This window comes from Psilocybe cubensis, chromosome 5 (assembly GCF_017499595.1).
Source record: "Psilocybe cubensis strain MGC-MH-2018 chromosome 5, whole genome shotgun sequence".
Taxonomy (NCBI): domain Eukaryota; kingdom Fungi; phylum Basidiomycota; class Agaricomycetes; order Agaricales; family Agrocybaceae; genus Psilocybe; species Psilocybe cubensis.
Window position 1 is genome coordinate 3,403,085 of NC_063003.1, and position 18,046 is coordinate 3,421,130.

Here is an 18,046-nt window from a genome sequence, read left to right on the forward strand (position 1 = left end):
AAAAGAAAATAATGAATAATGACATAAACCGCCTGACAGCTTCATGAACCATCATTTGGTTTCGGGTTTGTCGGACCCTGAATTCGATGAGCAGGGCAGACTGCGTGTAGATATTTATCATGTAAACTGAGCACAAAGCTTCACCTTTGAAGCGGAAGCAGAACAAGGTGTCTTTCCGATCCATGGATGGGCAAGTCAGCTGTACATGATCGTCTCATGTTATGTGGTACTAGGGAGGCAGGCAAAGGGCCGCAGGCCTAATGATATATTGGATCATGAGCGGGCTTCGTTATATTTGTGCTCATGGTTACTTAATAAGGCTGGGTTGGGTAGGGTTACACAAGTCCATTTTGTGCGCACAGTGTGTACGGAAGAACTCGACGTATTTCTTTGTAATTATGCAAAGGCCTCTTCAGTACCGCCCATTTAAGCGCCTGGTGCACGGAAGCTCGGATACTGGAACATGCGTGGCAGGTGTCAATCACTGATGGCAGCTCAGCCCACGTCACACGTTCACAGCCATACATAATAAGAAGGTCAACTTGAAGAAGGTTCGCTTCAGTTCGCCTTCGAATTTCGCCACTTGTGCGACGACGATCTGTCAAAATGCTTCGACGTGAAGCTAGTAGTCTCAGCTTCTCGTCTGTCTTGCCAGCAACGAACTTCCAGGACCTAAGTGCTCTCTTATCACTTCTTGCTAGTGATGCTGTAGAGCAAAAGTTGGGTAGTAAGCAAAGGCATGTCATCAAATATATCAGATAATAGTTTGATGAACGAACTTTGATCAGCTACGATTGGGAACGCATGTCTAGCGTCTGGTCTACCTTTGGAATGATTGGTGTCCTTCGGTTCTACCTGAAATTTGCAGCTGGCCTCGCGAACGCGGAAAGGGCAGGCGTTACACTCTCTGGCACTGAAGTTTATACAGATCAACGCACGGATACGGCGTTGTGCTACTGGGGAGTTAACAGACCGAACGAGCGGATAACATGGTGGGCGTCCGCACATGAGTCCCTGGCTCTCATGCAATCCTATACCTCGGAGTCGGCATGGTTACGACCTATCTTCATCGCTGTTGGCTCCACAAAGTGCCCGTGGAGCTGGCGAAGTGTCCGATGTATCATGGAAGTTATCGCCCCTGTCTTGTGGGCATTTATCTCACTGGCTATCACGACTATTCCGACTATCATTTTATTTACATCGTTACATGAGCTAACAGACTACGAAATTGGCACGTTATGCCTTCAGGCCTCCGTCAGCATATTTTCAGGAACGATTATGCCAATCCTAATCGACCGACTCAATGGGTCGGGGATTGATGACCTTGGAGAACTATATCACGATCGCCTGCAAAATAAGACTGCTCCGCTGATTCGAGATGGTGATCGAGTCATGGCACAGTATAACATCAAAAAAGAGGTGCACATTATGTGGCAAACACCGCGAATAGAAGGCCAAAGACAGAGCGGTGATCTGTGGTGGATACGCGTACTGTGCGCTTTCAACTGTGTTATCGTGCTTGGAGGATATCTTGGGAACTACGTAGCCTTGGGCAACGCTGATCAAAATCGTCAGTATATTTGGCTGGGATCTCAAGTCTTCATCCTAGCTTTCCGATATGTCCTTTGGTCTCGACGACCCTTCCCATCCCCTCATAGACCACTTAGCCTCCTCTACATCGCAACAGGATCTATAGTAGATCCTCTGCCAGCAACTCCTCCTCCCGAGCGCGTCCCTGCGTCTTCCCCGGGAAAGCTTACTCTGGAAGTCGTAAGTTATGCAATGGCGGCAGTCCACAGTAAATTCGCGAATCAAGGATCCCCATCAAACCGCATTCGAGGCGAACTTCTCACCAGAATGGCCAATACTGTCCCATCAGATATAATATCTGTTGAATATGTTCTCCTCGATGATTACTTCTATGGAAAGCAAGAGTATAGCAAGATGACTGTCTTACGGCTTTCGTGGGCATTTGTGGAGGAATGTTACATGGCGCAAGGAGTGATATTAGGCCCTAATCCATGGGCGTTTGGAGGTCTATTCCTCGGCGCTGTTTTCCTTGACAATGACTTCGTCGGATTGACCACGATCCACCCATCCCAGCTACACTTCGACAGCTGCGCTGATAAACAATGCGCTTCAAGACACGACGACTATCGACAAGGAGGATTTACTCGAGATGGTTATTATGTATCAGATTTAGTTGGAGGCACCGTGGTCAAATTTGTCGCTCCTAGCGAGAACAACGTCTGCGCATGGCACGATTCCTTCAGAGACAATATTACTCGCTGTAGGTCGACAGCAAAGGCCAATGGACCATCATACATTGAGGTTCATGCAGCAACTTCAAGCCTGAGAAATAGAAACGGTCGAACAGACGTATCAAGGGTGGAACCGAGACTCAACTACGATTTTATTCAAGCCAGTTCCCTGCAGGCGCGTACCAAAGCGCACGACAGCTGTCCTAAAAATGTGTGCGAGATCTACACGTTTGGAGACCTATACCTTCGGAAAGGACAAAATAAAGATGGTCGATTTAGAGAATTTATGAAAGTGATGAGTAAGTGGTTAACGTGTTTAATGCTGAAATAATCATGCTTTTTCACTGATTGAGGGCCCTTGTAACGCTCTTTTCTAGAACCTTTAACACGAACTTAACGACTACATATAATGACCCGCACTGTACATCATTACCACAAGCTAAAATTGGAGCTAAAATATTACCGCGTCCGTCTTTGAGAAAGTAGAAGGCCCCTCTCTGAAGCAAGCGCCCGGCCTGAGTTTGCACAACCCATATCCAGACCTTGGTTTGTTGAAACGGTCGTGACCTATCAACTCGCAACCATAACTTGGTGCCGAACAAGGCCTACTACTTCTTCCGTTCATGGCTTAAATGCAACGTATATGAGTAACAACTGGAAGATAAATGCAATAAATCTCTCACTGAGATGTCAGGGTTGATAATTACATTTTCATGATATTAAGCAGGTGATGATCAATTGCTGTCGCTCATGGACGTGGCTGAGACTAGTTGAGATTGTGATGGGGGTAAAATTTATCACAAAATGGGTTTTAGGGAAATCTCTAAGTCCCATGTCAGGAACCGACCAACACGAACCCCAATGACACTTCATCATGTGGGAATTATATCTTTAATACTACATGCGTAATGTACTAGATAAACAATTTTCTGGTCACCTCGACCATCAAAATATACCTATCTTCAAATTGATCTGACAGATGTGGGTCTGTCGTTTATAGCGTCGATAAAGACAACATCACCAGGCTCCTTCCAACTCAGCGAGAATTCCAACTGAAGGAGCGTGCTTAACATCCTGTTTGGCAAGCCTTCAGCGAGCAGCATTGAAATAGGTAACAACTGGGAAAGCTACTTGTCTGATATTGTTCTACCTAGGGGATTTTTGCTGCATTCGCAAACACAATGCTGTGGTGTAGGCTTCTCATCAGAATGATGTACTATCAATAGCACCTCTGTGGTTCACCTACACCATCCGCCTAGTGGCATTTTGATCATTTGATCTTGGCTACATGATGGGATCAGCACGCCAGCGCCATGTCGAAGTGTATAATTGGACTTTGGGCTGATGCTGTCGAGTAACCTGAAGCTGCGTCTTGTGTCCTCTTATCCCCACCCACCATCACGCGAGACACTGGCAACAGCAAGTCTGCTCCCGCTGGAAAGGGTTTATTATGCCACCCGCTCATATCTTCGGTGAAGCTCAGTGCTTTAGTTTTATATTGAAAACTATGCTAAGGGTATGGCTACAGTGATAACTTCCCGATTTGACGACGCGGCAGGCCCGGCGTCTCAGAACATTCGGGATATCATTGTATTCGACGTTCTTTACGGAGTCGGCCTAGTATTGCTCATACTCCTTCTTTTCACCGCACTGTTCTCCCCGCGTCACATTAAACGAGGGCCTACGTGGTTTCTGATGCTCGTTGGCTGGATAATCACCAGCATGGGAAATCTGATTATAGTGGGACAGCAGACAGGGCCTCCACCATCTCAAGCGATATGTCTTTTTCAGGCGATGCTGGTGTACGCATCTCCGGTATTGTGAGTAGAGAAAATTGTTTCCGCCAGTTTTTGTCTAACTATAATTCAGAACATCCTCTACTGCATTTGTATTTGTCTTCCAGGTAAAGACAACAGATTCATTTAGATATTTGAGGTTCACATTTCCCTTACCAACAGGTTTATATGTCCTTCCGAATGGCAGCCAACTCTTCCAATCAACCAATGCTCAGTCGGAAACAAGTAGCATGGGTGCGCAGTCTAGCCATATACCTCTATCACCACAAACTTATTTTGCGTCAAGATGAATTTCATTCCATGGATAGGTTTTGTTGCTGTATTGGTCGAAATTCTGATCGTGAGTCCAACACACGGAAAATTTTCGAATAAGCAGTATTTAATTGGATAATTTGAACAATTGCAAACGACAGATAGGGATCAAAAATCCTAATGAAGTCAGAAGAAATGAGCCAGGGACCTATTGTAGTTTGTCAGGGTCTATAGGGTGAGATGCAATCCACTATGCCATTGTTCAAGTTGTTGATGCTAAATTTGAATCCTAGTTATGGAGTGACCGCAGGCCTTACTGTTCTCGCCATGCTTGCAGTATTGGTGATGGAATGTATGTATTTCCCTCGACAAAAATGACCGATTTGAAGCAGTCTAAAGTTGTATAAAGTTCTCACTGGTCGCATCCTGCGTCGCGTCTGGAAGAATTCAGAGACCGTACAGCTCATACGAAATAATGAACTCTTCTCGATTGAGACCATGGCAAGATTAGGCATCTTCTGCTTCTGTCCAATGATTGCTCTAGCGTAAGTCGGTTATCTGGCTTCCTCAACAATTCCTAAGATGAGCCTCGTTGTACACAGAGTGTCATGTTTGCAATACTTCCCTGGGCACAGCAATCTAGGTGCAAGTTTACAGCTTGCTATTGCTATCCGTGAGTGATTCAAATTCTTAATAGACTGCTTTTAACTTCTCGTATCCAATAGTACCTTGTTGCGCAATATTAATCTTCGGCAGTCAGAAGGTGGGGGTTAAACTATTTCTTATTGAATATCCCCTTCAATTCAATGACTGGCATTATAGGACATTGTGCGTGCTTGGACATGTCAGAAGAGCTGAATCAAATTGTACCAAAAGAACCATCGATAAATGTAGCATACTTTGTTCTCTTTCTCTGACCACGTGTATTCAATTTAGTACAATGTTATTTGAAACCGTTTGACCTGGTCACTTTCCGACCGTCAAAATCCCTGTCCTAATGCGCCCACAAGCCGCAAAACAAAATCGATGTGAACAGTGGATGCGCGTCGCTATGATAATATAGGCCCATACCCCTGTACTTCCGGATATGTTTGTGCTTCTGTTATTTATCTGATCAGTAAGATCATGAACCACGATGTATGTACAACGAAACACGATTATTAATGTGTTCGGTGACCCTTACTATTCTGACCAATATTTGTGTTATAGCATTGAATGACATGCCAGATGACTAAGAAACCCCAGCAAGCGATGCATCCATATCCCACCTTTATACTGGATTCGAGTTGAAGGACAAGTAGGACCATTAAAGACATGGTAATAGGATTGAGACCAAATGGGGACTGGCCCGATTTGGACGCGTATGTACTTGGACGCGTCTTAAAATGTGCCGTGGGTACCTTGAAAAGATACCCAGTGTACAGAATCGGACACACAAGACAGTCCTTCGGATTCAACTATAAGGTAGTTACACGATTTCAAAGTGCTAAGGTGCTACTTTTTTCTTTACAATAGCATTGTGAGGTGGCTGAAACCGGGCCTGCAAACTCATCTCGCCGATTCTCAGAATCTGTTCCTGTGATAATCCCAATCCGTACGGAGGTTGGGCTAAGAGGAGTGCATATTCAGCGAGGAGGGAAGTCCGAAATGGTAGGATATCATCAGTCTGGTCGATTTCATTAAACGGTAAGCTATATGTCTAAAGAAAGGATTCGGACGATTGAAATTGTCACTTACGCATATTGAAATCGGATGACCTGCCTTAAGGTATTGGAGAATGTGGTGGGATTCCAGAGTTGTTACAGTCTTGCACCTAGATTTTTGGATCGTATTGGAATTGTAAGAATTACTTTCTTTGATAAACAAATGCTGTTTGACGCACAGAAGATTCGAACTAAGGCAGATTTCGATGCACATCTTTTTTTCCAAAACAACCGAAATCGCTTCTTCGTTCAGAAAGGTCGCGTGGCCCAGACGATCAGGATCATACGAAAGCAGCTTTAGTGTTTCCTCCTCAGTGTTTTGTAGGGTCTAGTAAAGATTGTAGCATTGGGTCAATCTCGACCACAAAAATTTTGATTGTCACACTCACCTCAGCAATGTGCAAGGTCAATCCTAACCCAAATCTTTTGGCTTCTGTAAAGTATGGGGAGAACATTTCCATGTCTCCGGCAGTAGGATCACCACACAGGTCAATGCCTACAACACGTTTCCCCTCCTGACGCAGCTTGCAAGCAATTTTCAGGCACTCCGCGACAACATCCCCACCCATCCTCCTGTCCAAGCTTACAATCAATCCGACTTTATCCACATCATATCGTTCCATCTCATCCAGCACAGTTAGAAGGTATTTCTCTCTGTCCATCCATTTCGTCGCGCGGGGTGTTGATCGAAGCTCGAGGTAGTTGCACTGTGGGAGTGTGCCATCCAGAAAGAAACTCAGGACAGCGCGCGTGGCCCGACCTAGAGCCTCGGGAGTAGAAGTGAGCGTGTAAATTGCAGGGAATAAACGGAAGAAATCATGGATCTCGTCGAGAACGGGGCCTTGCATCAACTTTTCGATGCCTTGTGTGACCAACTCGTCTGAGATTTCGGCATCGCTTGACTTGTTCGAGGATGCTCTAGCTTCCAGATATTCTGAGGCGAGTTCTTGTAGTGTGGGTATTGGTATAGAGCCGTTCAAGTGGGCGTGTAATTCAGCCTTGGGAACCGACTGTAGAAAAAGGATCTGTTCAGGGGTTAGAGTGCCTAACGCAACAGCTGCTGCTCCACCAATGGAAGACATAACGCAATACCTGTTCAACTTTGCTTATTGAATTTATGTATCTGAATTCACCTTCCGAAAGGTAAGGACTTCGATAATACGGTTTGACACGGCGTAAGTGAAAGGATGTTCAATGAGTCATCTGGATAGTGAAGGATCGGCCTTTGAAAATTAATCAGTTGCAATCATCAGATCAACTCGCTTTGAGGTATAAATTAATTGATCAGGCCTGGATCAAAAATGCCACATGCTTGACACAAGCTTCAAGCGTCAAGTGTCTAACGAGTTTTGCCAGAATCTAAACTCAGGGAGAAAAACCCGAGCTAACGTTGATAAAATACAGCATGGAGGTCGTAGGAGACCATAGCAATTTGGGAAGTTACATCGGTAAATCACGCCATTTTTTTCTGACTCCAAAGAGAAAATGAAGGGATAACTTAACCCTCTCTAACAACCTCGCGAACACTCTCCGCAAAGATCTGACATCCGGTTTTCATGTCGTCTTTGGTCACATTCAAAGGGGGGATGAACCTGATCACCTCATAAACACTGGTCGTCAAGATCAGCATGCCCTTTTCGATACACTTTTTCGCCACACGCGAAGCCATGTTTTGGGGATGTTTCGCTCCACTAGGGTGTGCACTGTGCTGAGAGTGTGGTGGACTATCCGGGGGAAGGGAAGCAGCGGAATGCGTGGTGAAAGGCTCATGAGCATGAGAGTGGGAGGAAACAGAAGACGATCCGAATTCAACGCCGACCATCAGGCCTCGTCCCCGTACGTCTAGAATGTGCGGGTTCAATGCAGGGTCGTATTTTAACGCGTTCAATGCGGAGAAAAGTTCATTCGAGCTGAAAAATGATTGCGTTAAAAATTATTTGTTGATTATGAACGCAGTGGAAACCGACCGGAGTTGCACATTCTCTAGGATGTTTTCTTCGACCATGACTTTGTTGACGGCTACGGCGGCTGCACATGAAACCGCGTTGCCTGCATATGTTCCTCCCTGGATAGCAGAAACATAAGACATATGACACAACGTGGAAGTAGTAGTTTACATACCATGGATCCGGCCTTGAGCTTATCCGTCAATTCACGTCGACTGACAACACCACTGATTGGGAATCCGTTTCCTAGTCCCTACATGTCCAATATGCTCTCGTAAACTCCTACGGGAAAGGAATTGACATAACCTACCTTTGCGATCACTAAAATATCTGGCTTCACACCACTTTCTGTTACAGCAAACCAATTTCCAGTTCGCCCAAAACCACTCTGAACTTCATCCACAATAAGCATGATACCATGCTTGTTGCACACCTTACGAAGCCCCTGGAGGAACTCTGGCGGTGCCGGAACATATCCTCCTTCTCCCAAAACAGGTTCAACAATGATTGCTGCTGTGTCTGCTGGCGCGGTTTGCTGGGCCAGGAGAAGATCCAATTGGTAGAGCGCGTTGTCGGACAGGACTGCAGTTGGAGTATTCACTGGCATATTGGATTGATGCCAGTACGGATATGGAATCGAAAACACGCCAGGCTATTTACAGCCAGAAGAACGTCAAAACTTATTTATATCGACGACTGGAACAACGATCTACCATGAGTGGGTGTGTGCCAGCAGAATAGATTGTCTTGCTCTTCGTCACGGCCATTGCACCGAATGTGCGTCCGTGATAAGCACCTAGCAGTGGCGGGCTAAATATTGATACGCGAAGGGGAAGTCAACGAAGAACACAAACCTTGCATGCAAATAATGTTTTGTCTCTTCGTAAACCACCTCGCCATTTTGATGGCCGCCTCAACGGCCTCCGATCCAGAATTCCAGAAGAAGAACGAGTCAAGAGAGGGGTCTGGCATGATGGGAAGAAGGCGTTCGATGAGACGGAGATATGGCTCGTGCAACGAAATGCTGCACTAATGGCAGTGTCAGAAAACACCAGTGTCATGTCATGGAGCACGACGTACTTGGGAGTGAACGAGCTCCATGCACTGATCTGCCGCTGCCTTGCTGACCTTTGGATGGGCATGTCCTAGGCTACGGTTGAGCAAAGTCACTGTGCCATGGGGAGACAACACACCGAGATTCGTCACGCCAATTCCACAGGTAAAGTCAAGATACTTCCTTCCATCGTCGTACGTGACCCACGACCCCTCGCCCTTCATCATGATCCCCTCTGTAATCCTACTAAGGCCTTTAGTGACGTGTTTGACACCAAAGTCATGCAAATCTTCGGGGGGAGAAGAATTGGTTGTCAAGCTTCTGAGATGAGACTGAAGCACCGCTGTAGGTGCCAGCCTAAATTTCGAAGACGCATATCTGTTGAGACGCGGGTTGGTGGCGAGCCTTGATCTGAGCATCACGATTGAAACGAACAAAGAAGCATTCTCTGCGGGGAGCACCTGCATACGTGTGGGGAACGAGGGGTGAGAATTAATCGCTAAGCTGATCTAAACCTATCTAGACCCACTTATTTGTCTCAAGGTCCGATGTCATTCAAATCGCCCTCTTGCATTGCTCTTCGAGGCCACTGTTCTCGATGAGGCTGCAGACATGAAACGATGGCGTCGACATCATTGTGTTTCGGGAGCTTTCGGTGCCGGATCTGAAATCTGACTTGGTATTGCGATTTAAGGTCCGACGTAAAGGACAAGTGAGTCACCGTTGGTTTATTGGATGAAACCATATACCTACACTTTGGTTCAGTTCTCAAACGCAGTTGGAAACTGGGATGTCGCAAGCGCGCAAACGTACAAAGGTCGACAATGAATCTGTTTCCCAATTCCAACAGGTTTCAAATCTGGAGGAACACAGGATAAAAGATATGCCCCTCTCTGAAATTTACTATGTGCCCGACTTCATATCAAAGGAAGACTCTGACGAGTGGTACAAGGCATTGCTGGCTCTAGACACCTGTGTGTCCAATACAATATAAGACGTTCGTGGCAGGGCGCTTATTTTGTGTGCAATGTTCAGGGTACCGGCCGACACTGAAGATCTTCGGGCGCGAAGTGGTGCAGTCCAGAAAAATTGCAGGTCGGTTCAATCTCTTTGATAGAAGCTCATCTTGCCTTGAAAACTCCCAGCATACTCAACAGACCCAAATCTCACTCTCAAGTATAGTGGCCAAATCGTGAACATGAAGTACGAATATCCAAAAGTCCTCCGCGAAATCCAAGACAAAGTGGAAGAGCGCCTCGGCGTCAAATTCAACCATGTCATGTTAAATCTCTACGAAGACGGTAAGGTATACATTGGAAATCACCGTGACAACCTGGAGAACAAGTGGGTGGTACTAGCCAGGTCAAAAAAGACTTAAATCAACCTCCTTTCAGAGTCATAGCAAGCGTCTCGGTCGGAGCTCCGCGGACGTTCATAATGACCCGCGACAAGAAGGTGACATCGAAGCACCCAGAGGGTTCTTCTTCGTCGAAGATCACATCTGAAGAAGCAGGCCAAGCCAGGGTCAATAATAAGCGCCCATTCTTCGACATCTCTGAATCCTCTCTACAAGTCACTGAGCCAGTTGACCGAAAGAGCTGGATACTCGATTCTGGATCACTAGTTGTAATGCAGGGAGATACGCAAAGATACTGGAAACACGAAATTCCCAAGTGGGTACTAGACTTTTCTGTTAATTGTTTGTGCTGAGTGTATTTTGAATTCATACAGAGAGCCAAAGGTAAAGGAGGGGAGAATAAGTCTGACTTTCCGTCAGCTTGTGACTTAGACTTCTGAATTTTTCTGACTTAAAAGTGACAATCATTTGAAGTTCTCGCGCTCTCTATCATCGGTACTTACATTGTACCGGAACGGTTTGAAGCAGGCTGGCCGCTTGCTTATTTGCTGAGGGATAGTGCTTAAGGTTGTGCGCGCGCCTATGACTAGTACATTTTATAGCACACCGCCCAGTTTATGTTTATGAATTGTAAAGTCGTTTTAAAAAAACGATTTATTCAAAGAGATTTTCCAAAAAGCCATCAATATCGCTAAGCAACCAAGTCGGCTAACCCCTTTAAAACATCCGCCGACGGAGGCATCAGCCAATAATCAGCAAAAAGCTGTGCACAGCAGAACACATAAATTCAAAACACCTACGGGACTATCTGATCCCCTTGTTCGCTGGTTCGAACAACGTCGACCACCCCCAAAGACCTCCCGCTCACGAACACACTCCACGACCGCCACGATTCCGTCCAACAACTCACCCCTGTTAATGTCCGCGCGCGCCGTTCCATCGCCCAGGCGCCGGCAGCCTTACTCACCACGATGTCCTTCACCGCTCGGGCTCCCTCCTCTAGGGTACCCGCCCGCGCAACCGCAACCGCCGCTCGCGCCGCACATGGCATTCCAGAGCCCTTCCTACCCGCTCACACCAGAGAGGCACATCCAACCCAAGGGCGTGTCCGAGTCGCGAGTTCCCTATCCCCCTGAGGCGCGTCGCCCGCTGGCGGGCACGCAGAGCCAAAGTCGCCCACGATCCCAACCCGTTCCCCCGCCCTTAAATTTGAGCTCGGAGCATCATCCGCCTACACAGGCTCCGCCACAACCAAAGTACCCTGGCACAGCGCAGCCTGTGGCGAAGCAGGAGATGACGATGGTCGTATCCCCTCCTAGTCCAACACCCAGCGATACGTCCAGTTTATCCCTGTACAGCGCGGAAAGCATCACGAAAGCATTTCCTGTTGAAGTCGCCCAGCAGCAGCAAGTGCAGAAGATGCAGCAGGAAGAAGATGAGAAACCCCCGAGCTTGTTTTGTGGTTGCTTCAGTGCGTTGGTCGTCAACGGATTGTTATGATTTCAACTGATGAATTTGGACGTTAGATTTCAAAGCATGGTTCGGAGGCTCTAAGAAAGCAAGAGAGAAGAAAATTCTCGGACCGCCAATTCCTCCGGTCCCCCAACCTGCACCTCAGACTGTTCAAGTCAGACGACGACCGTCACCACTCAATTTGTGACAAACGTGCAAAGACTCTTCTCCACACTTTTTCATTTCTTTCTTTGGGCGGGCAAACATACGGGATATATTTTTAAATGTACTATTGGCAGGCAAGGTGGTCAGAGCCGATGCAAATATGGAGGTTGTTTGTTGAGTACTCAATTTTTATCACTCTGTAGCGAGTTTGGTTTACATAGACCTACAACTATTGCCCAGAGTGTGCTTTCAGGCAATTACATATATGTTTCGACTCTCGCTCTGGGTGAACCAATATGTCCATGCTTGATGATCCTATGGTAAGGTAAGTGTAGAGTCGAATCGATGTTCCTCTTACCTGCACCTTTCACACTACAGGTAGAACATAAAGACCAAAAACTCCTTCATAGTAGTTCAAACCACGCAGGTAGGTAGCAAAAAACGTTGCAACATAGTATAGCGCTTATGTGGGCAAAATCATGGAATGCACGAGAGAATCCACGTGGCCTTAAAGTGCACCTGGATTCCCAATTTCCCATAAAATGATCAAGAAACCTACGTTTCCTACAATTCGATGGTTTCCTTATGTTTGAACTTCCGCCCAGCGCGATCAGCTGCCCTGAATCTGAATTGATTACCGTAAAGCTCGAACTGTATGTGAGGCTGATCCAAAACGGTCTCCAGCGCAGTGACATTTTCTGTCGATGCAGGTGGAGGTAGCGGTAAAGGCGTGTTGACTGTGTGCGTGGGTGGAAGGATGGAATACAGAGGGACGGCAAACGAGAAAACAGTTCCTTGCTTTGGAAGGACTGAAAACCACGCGATCAATCAGGTTGAATACCTAGGTGGCTAACCAAACTTGGTGACTTGAACATACCTTTCAGTTTGTTGGTCTTCGTCACAACTTTGAACGCATTCTCTGTCTCATGAATAACGATACCAGAAAGGCCTATTAAACATGGGTTTTTGCTCTGACATACTAATATAGGAAAGTTTATGTTGTGTCAGTATACAGATGCTCATTGACACACTCTGGAAGATTGCATACCAGTCATGATAGATCCGTGATAATCTGCTTTGAGGAGTTTCGGGTGCATGCCAGATGATTGGGGCATAGATTTCGACGCCGCATCGAAGCTCGGAGGTTGAGAAGGTTTTGGAGGTAGGACAAGAAGCTCAGACATGTACCCCATCCAAAGTCGATGAAGAGGAAGAAATAGATTGAATCTACCAGATCGGTTAGCCTGAAACGCCCTTGAAAAAAAGACAATCAGACGCACTTTGCTTGCGCCTCCTCAAACTTCCAAACGCCCTTCTCCTTTGCTTCTCGCTTCCCGATAATTCCAAGCTTTTTCCTTTCGCGTTGTCTGTTTCTCCTAATACGCTTTTCTTCCAATGCTTTCTTCGCACGACTCTCGCGTGCGGGATTCTCTAGCAAAATTTGGCGACCTTGTACACGAGTACTGTACATTCCCATAGGATCAGATGAGAGGGAAAGATTGGAAGAAACATATGTCGGCGTAAATGGCGAGGAGGAAGAAAACTGGACGCGCTGGCCCTAGATTGGATAGTGTTGTAAATCGCTGCACGCCTCACAGGAAAACAGGAAAACCTTGTCACGCAACGGAAAAGGTACATATGGATCAAGAAGTTTGATTTTTGAGGATGAAGGGTCCATGATAGAAACAACAATCCGTGTTCTGATAGAGAATGTGTCGAGGAGTCAATAAATTATTGTCAAAATGAATTTCGGAACGAAACACGGAGGCATAGTTTGGCAATGTCTTGTAGACATAACAACGCGTTCCTAATTAGGGGCTACTTCGTGGAAACGTACACGGCAAGGCAAGTAATGAGATATTGAAATAGTACGAACTTTTGCTTCTTAAGGAAGGTCTGATTACAGTTCTAGGAATGGATAGCCAACTATAATATATTATTAAGATAAAAGCAACACGTAGCCTTCAACCTCAGCTAGATTCAAGATATCTGAAAACACCATACGAAGCAACAAACGCTGATTTATGTGTTCCTGGGGGCTTAAAGATTGCTCGAGGACTGTGTCCACTAAGTGTTACGGCTGATATCCTCGATAATAGTTGTCCCACTCTTCAAATCTACAGGGGCTTAGGTTAGCAATTCCATATCATTGATAAGATCCCTAAATGAACAGTACGCACACCGGCGGGACGGGTGTGCTGAGAATATCGTACCCAGATCCAATGAGATCACCGATCTGTGAGGTAAATTGGGTTATATCATTCACTCCTATCCCCGAGATGGTATGCTCAGGAATATACGTTTCACGCCCTGCCTGCTCTGCCCAAGAGGCGCTCATGATACTATGCTGTCTATCGCTTGGTAGCTCCATAGATAATCCCATTTCCGTGAGCAACAGATTTTGGAATCCCCAATCATCTGGAGAAAAGGTCGACTGTGTCCCTGGCACAAAATGTGTTTGTAGCTGTAGACTGTCAATAGCAGCAGATCCTGATGAACAAGCTGCATCTTTTCTTATGTCACTTGGTGATATTTGTGATGACGTCTGAAGGTGATTTATGGAAGGCCTATTTTGGTGCATTTCGGCACTAGCTTCAGACAAGATGTCACTAATGGTGAACGTTATTAGTGTGTTTCCTGTGTGAAATGACAATAGCGCGTAGTCACCCTAATCTCCCACCACTATGCCACCTAAGAAATAGATGTCATTGAAAGACCATGATGCTGTGATAGAGACTCACCTTTTTTCACATTTTCTGAGATACTGCACGCATTTCTCAAGATTATCCTTTTCGGCTCTGAAACCGTCTGTAGTTCCTGCTGATTGAGTCATCCATATACCAAGGGTTATTACCATGCCTGATGTATATGCAGCTATCTGTAATAGGTCAAAATTGTCAGCGTACTAAGTCCCACTGTTTATGATTGTGATCTGCTAAAATGAATGGGGTACATACTATGGTAATGGGCAACACTCCAACATCCCTGATTACGGCTGCTTCCAGAATTCCAGAGCAAGTTCGGGCAGCATTGCTACAAATGGCAAAAGAAGGAGCCGTCAAAGGACTCCCCTTTGCCAATAAATATGGTCGGTGGATTTGAATTTGAACATAACTGTACGTGGCATGAAGGATGACAGACTGGTGGAAGAAAACTTCATTGCGTTCGCCAGAGTCCCAGTGCACTGCAATCCATAAATCAGTAAACAGCCCCCAAAGAAAAGATGAATGTAAGGTTGGCTTCCTTAAATGACACCTACAATGGCTTGGAAGCGATTCTTTCCATTTGTTCATGGTCGAATCTAATTCAGCAACCATCCTTCCTTCCCACCTTGAACCCAGGAATCCCGACAAAATTCGAGTTTTTTTGTTTGAATACAGTGTTCGTAGTACAAACCCAAGAATTTCACAAAGCTTGATAAGGGCAACAAAAGCTGATATTGAACACGGCTTTCCTTCGGGCTGACGGAAACATGTTTCTCGATCTCCGGTATCCCAATACTCATCGTCGCACTCAATAGGATAGTCTAAATCGTATCTGATAATTATAGATCGTCAGTTAGTAAGCGCCCGGTATAGTAGTCAATAGACAAAAATACTGACGCCTCGAGAGGAATGGAGCATGCACGCCCAACGAAAGAGCTTTCAGCACTGTCTAAGCATACTAGTGCCCTGTCCAATCTTTATTTTCACCGTTTCTGGATAGACGAGCAACACGCACCAAAATGCCCGTTTTTGTAATTCATATTCAACAGAAGGCTTCTGTTGTGGTCCTCTACGACGGTGAACTCCTTTTTCAAATGCGTGCCTTAGACCGATAGCAAGAAGAGTCCAAGAAGCCTGAGGTAGGGAAGTGGAAGAGAGGTAAAGAGCCGCAAGCTAAGAAGTCGTATTAGAATATGTGGAATGATATTGGCATCTGTTGTTGTCTTACCGCGTAGTATTGTAGATCATATGTTGTTGATTTATGGAGCATCCTCTTTCGATATACCTGTACCTGGCTGAAATAATGCCATCCAGCGGAGATGCCAGTTCCAGAAGAGTCGTTGAACATCATGACACGCAAGTCTTGTGAGTACTTTGCTCCAAGGGCACAGACCAATAGGACTGTCATCCCGAATAATGGGTCCCATAGGTGTTGCCCAATCGACAAGGATTTCACAAAGGTTGGACGGTGAAGCACTGGTAAAAGGATATTACATCTGTCGAAATATAAGGATACGAGATTGTTGAGTAGGTCGACTTCAGGATATGTGTAAGGAGGCTCGGGTGTGGATATGTATGCACTTTCCCACTGAACTTTCGTCATTATTACGGTAAGGAAGGTGAACAAAGACAACATACTGGCTCTAGATCCCAGTAAATACGTCGCCGAAATTGGTTGGTATGGCCGGGATGTATTCCGTGCATTTCCCCGGTGACCTCATTTCTTACATCTGTGACCTGCTTAGCAAACATAAACATGCTATAAAGCGATCAGACTAAGAATCTCAGCAAGAAGAGGAGTCACTAAACCTTCCTTGGCCATAGAAACGTTCGTCAATCGCAGCGGCCGTCGATGTCGTGAACTTCTTCATGTTCTCTGTTAGAGCGGCAAGGGCAAGGTCCTCGGTGTCTGATTCCACAGAGTCGTCATCGGTTGTCGAAGCATCATCTATTCCCGGTTCAACAAAGCGGAGGTTTGTAGAATACAGAAATCTAGTGGTCCTTGGAACGGCCACCTGGGAAGTATTTGAAGGCATTCGTAACTCGGGACATTTGTCATTCCTGCCAGCTTCAATAATTCGATCGATATCCTCCCCAGGGTGCATCTAAATAGGTTGTAGACTGTCAGCTCAAATAGAGTAAGGAGGGTGTGGATTAGTGGTTGAGATTGCACCTTTTGAATGTAAGTTTCTAGCTTCTTTATTCTCGTCTCCAGTATCTCGACATAACTGCTTAGATGACAAACAATGTGAGGCCCTTTGAAAACTAGGTGATCTACTCTCCAAGTACACTTACGCAGCAGTCATTTCCTTTAGCTGCTTCTCCTACTCGGGTCATATATGTTAGCTATCTTCTCCCTGTAAACCTAACATGGGTTATACCTTTTGGCGACGAGGCATGTCATGTGTACATATTGTGCTGGACATTATGCAATTGGTGCAGACCTTCCCAGGTTTCAATGCACTATCGCCTATGTTTGCAACATATGAATGAGGTCCAAAATTGAGAATAAAACAGCATACATTTTGCTGAAAAAGCGTTGAAAAACCTGTCCTGATATTTAATACATCAACTCACTCTTCTTGGTTCGGCATGCATCACAGGCTCCGCGCAGCCGTCTTCTTCTAAATTGTTGACCTTGAAGAATGTTGCTCGAATCTGGTAAATATCCTTGAGTGGTTTCGGTGGACATGGGGGAAGATGATCAAGTATTGGGGGAGCCTATCCGCAGCCAGTGCCAGCAAGTTCCAGTTATGGGTTTGTGATTTGTGATGGCTTAACCAAGGCTTAACCGATGTTGGCTTGTTGATAAGCGTTGTCGGCACGGTGCGGTTACATAACAATACAAATGCTTGGTTTCACCATTAGTCGTATTATACATTTCCTTCAAACTTAGAATATAGGATCTAGTAAACACTATCTGTGGTTTACATTTTTTCCTTTGAAGGAATACGAGGCAAAAAACAGAGCAAACGAATTTCTTTGAAAAATGATATCCAATCACTGCCATCAAAATGAAGGAATGGGGCGGCATGTTGCAGCTCGGAGGTCTCTGCAATCAACACATTCGGGTAATCGATATTTAGCCGTTATGACTTGAAAAATATTAAGTTGAAGTTCACCGGAGAACATTTTGGGAAGCATGGGGATCACTATGTTGTTGCCAGATGTGCGCACTCTCCAGAAAAATGCACTTGTTGTGTCTTAGGGGCCAAAGACGGCCGTCTTTTCGGCAGATGGCGGAGTCTAAAGTATCAATGACCGATTGATCTGGCGCGACTCGTGGAAGACCTGCGCGCGGACCAATATATTCGCGTACATATAACATCACTATAACTTAAAGCGAATACGTAAA

At 45.7% G+C, this 18,046-nt stretch overlaps 7 protein-coding genes across 7 annotated transcripts; 3 read left to right on the forward strand and 4 right to left on the reverse strand.

The window, feature by feature from the left end:
• Window positions 1-606: 606 nt before the first annotated feature.
• Window positions 607-2,658, forward strand: JR316_0006513 (uncharacterized protein; the record flags this gene model as incomplete). The annotated part of the gene is made up of 3 exons (XM_047892259.1): window positions 607-737; window positions 789-2,560; window positions 2,639-2,658. The coding sequence occupies 3 exons, from the start codon at window positions 607-609 to the stop codon at window positions 2,656-2,658; spliced, it is 1,923 nt and encodes a 640-aa protein (XP_047749608.1).
• Window positions 2,659-3,711: 1,053 nt separating this feature from the next.
• On the forward strand, window positions 3,712-5,167 carry JR316_0006514 (uncharacterized protein; the record flags this gene model as incomplete). The annotated part of the gene is made up of 11 exons (XM_047892260.1): window positions 3,712-3,733; window positions 3,790-4,081; window positions 4,131-4,164; window positions 4,220-4,291; window positions 4,344-4,397; window positions 4,471-4,544; window positions 4,603-4,661; window positions 4,719-4,854; window positions 4,912-4,982; window positions 5,035-5,072; window positions 5,132-5,167. 11 exons carry the CDS (start codon window positions 3,712-3,714, stop codon window positions 5,165-5,167), a joined length of 888 nt encoding a protein of 295 aa, XP_047749609.1.
• Window positions 5,168-5,795: 628 nt separating this feature from the next.
• On the reverse strand, window positions 5,796-7,094 carry JR316_0006515 (Adenosine deaminase-like protein; the record flags this gene model as incomplete). The annotated part of the gene is made up of 4 exons (XM_047892261.1): window positions 5,796-5,975; window positions 6,047-6,122; window positions 6,192-6,340; window positions 6,402-7,094. 4 exons carry the CDS (start codon window positions 7,092-7,094, stop codon window positions 5,796-5,798), a joined length of 1,098 nt encoding a protein of 365 aa, XP_047749610.1.
• A 416-nt stretch (window positions 7,095-7,510) lies between these two features.
• On the reverse strand, window positions 7,511-9,431 carry JR316_0006516 (5-aminovalerate aminotransferase DavT; the record flags this gene model as incomplete). The annotated part of the gene is made up of 8 exons (XM_047892262.1): window positions 7,511-7,922; window positions 7,980-8,077; window positions 8,134-8,211; window positions 8,269-8,610; window positions 8,672-8,754; window positions 8,813-8,987; window positions 9,039-9,103; window positions 9,152-9,431. 8 exons carry the CDS (start codon window positions 9,429-9,431, stop codon window positions 7,511-7,513), a joined length of 1,533 nt encoding a protein of 510 aa, XP_047749611.1.
• Window positions 9,432-9,802: 371 nt separating this feature from the next.
• Window positions 9,803-12,029, forward strand: JR316_0006517 (DNA oxidative demethylase ALKBH2; the record flags this gene model as incomplete). The annotated part of the gene is made up of 6 exons (XM_047892263.1): window positions 9,803-9,986; window positions 10,048-10,107; window positions 10,158-10,356; window positions 10,407-10,689; window positions 11,036-11,840; window positions 11,896-12,029. 6 exons carry the CDS (start codon window positions 9,803-9,805, stop codon window positions 12,027-12,029), a joined length of 1,665 nt encoding a protein of 554 aa, XP_047749612.1.
• A 521-nt stretch (window positions 12,030-12,550) lies between these two features.
• JR316_0006518 (Ribonuclease P protein subunit p29) lies at window positions 12,551-13,463 on the reverse strand (the record flags this gene model as incomplete). Its single annotated transcript, XM_047892264.1, has 4 exons — window positions 12,551-12,795; window positions 12,864-12,965; window positions 13,035-13,213; window positions 13,267-13,463. 4 exons carry the CDS (start codon window positions 13,461-13,463, stop codon window positions 12,551-12,553), a joined length of 723 nt encoding a protein of 240 aa, XP_047749613.1.
• A 597-nt stretch (window positions 13,464-14,060) lies between these two features.
• Window positions 14,061-17,383, reverse strand: JR316_0006519 (ABC-transporter-regulating transcription factor; the record flags this gene model as incomplete). The annotated part of the gene is made up of 16 exons (XM_047892265.1): window positions 14,061-14,103; window positions 14,167-14,595; window positions 14,654-14,677; window positions 14,728-14,864; window positions 14,944-15,170; window positions 15,246-15,523; window positions 15,589-15,657; window positions 15,707-15,864; window positions 15,920-16,279; window positions 16,330-16,450; window positions 16,501-16,796; window positions 16,865-16,919; window positions 16,987-17,015; window positions 17,073-17,161; window positions 17,214-17,219; window positions 17,269-17,383. The coding sequence occupies 16 exons, from the start codon at window positions 17,381-17,383 to the stop codon at window positions 14,061-14,063; spliced, it is 2,436 nt and encodes an 811-aa protein (XP_047749614.1).
• Window positions 17,384-18,046: the final 663 nt, after the last annotated feature.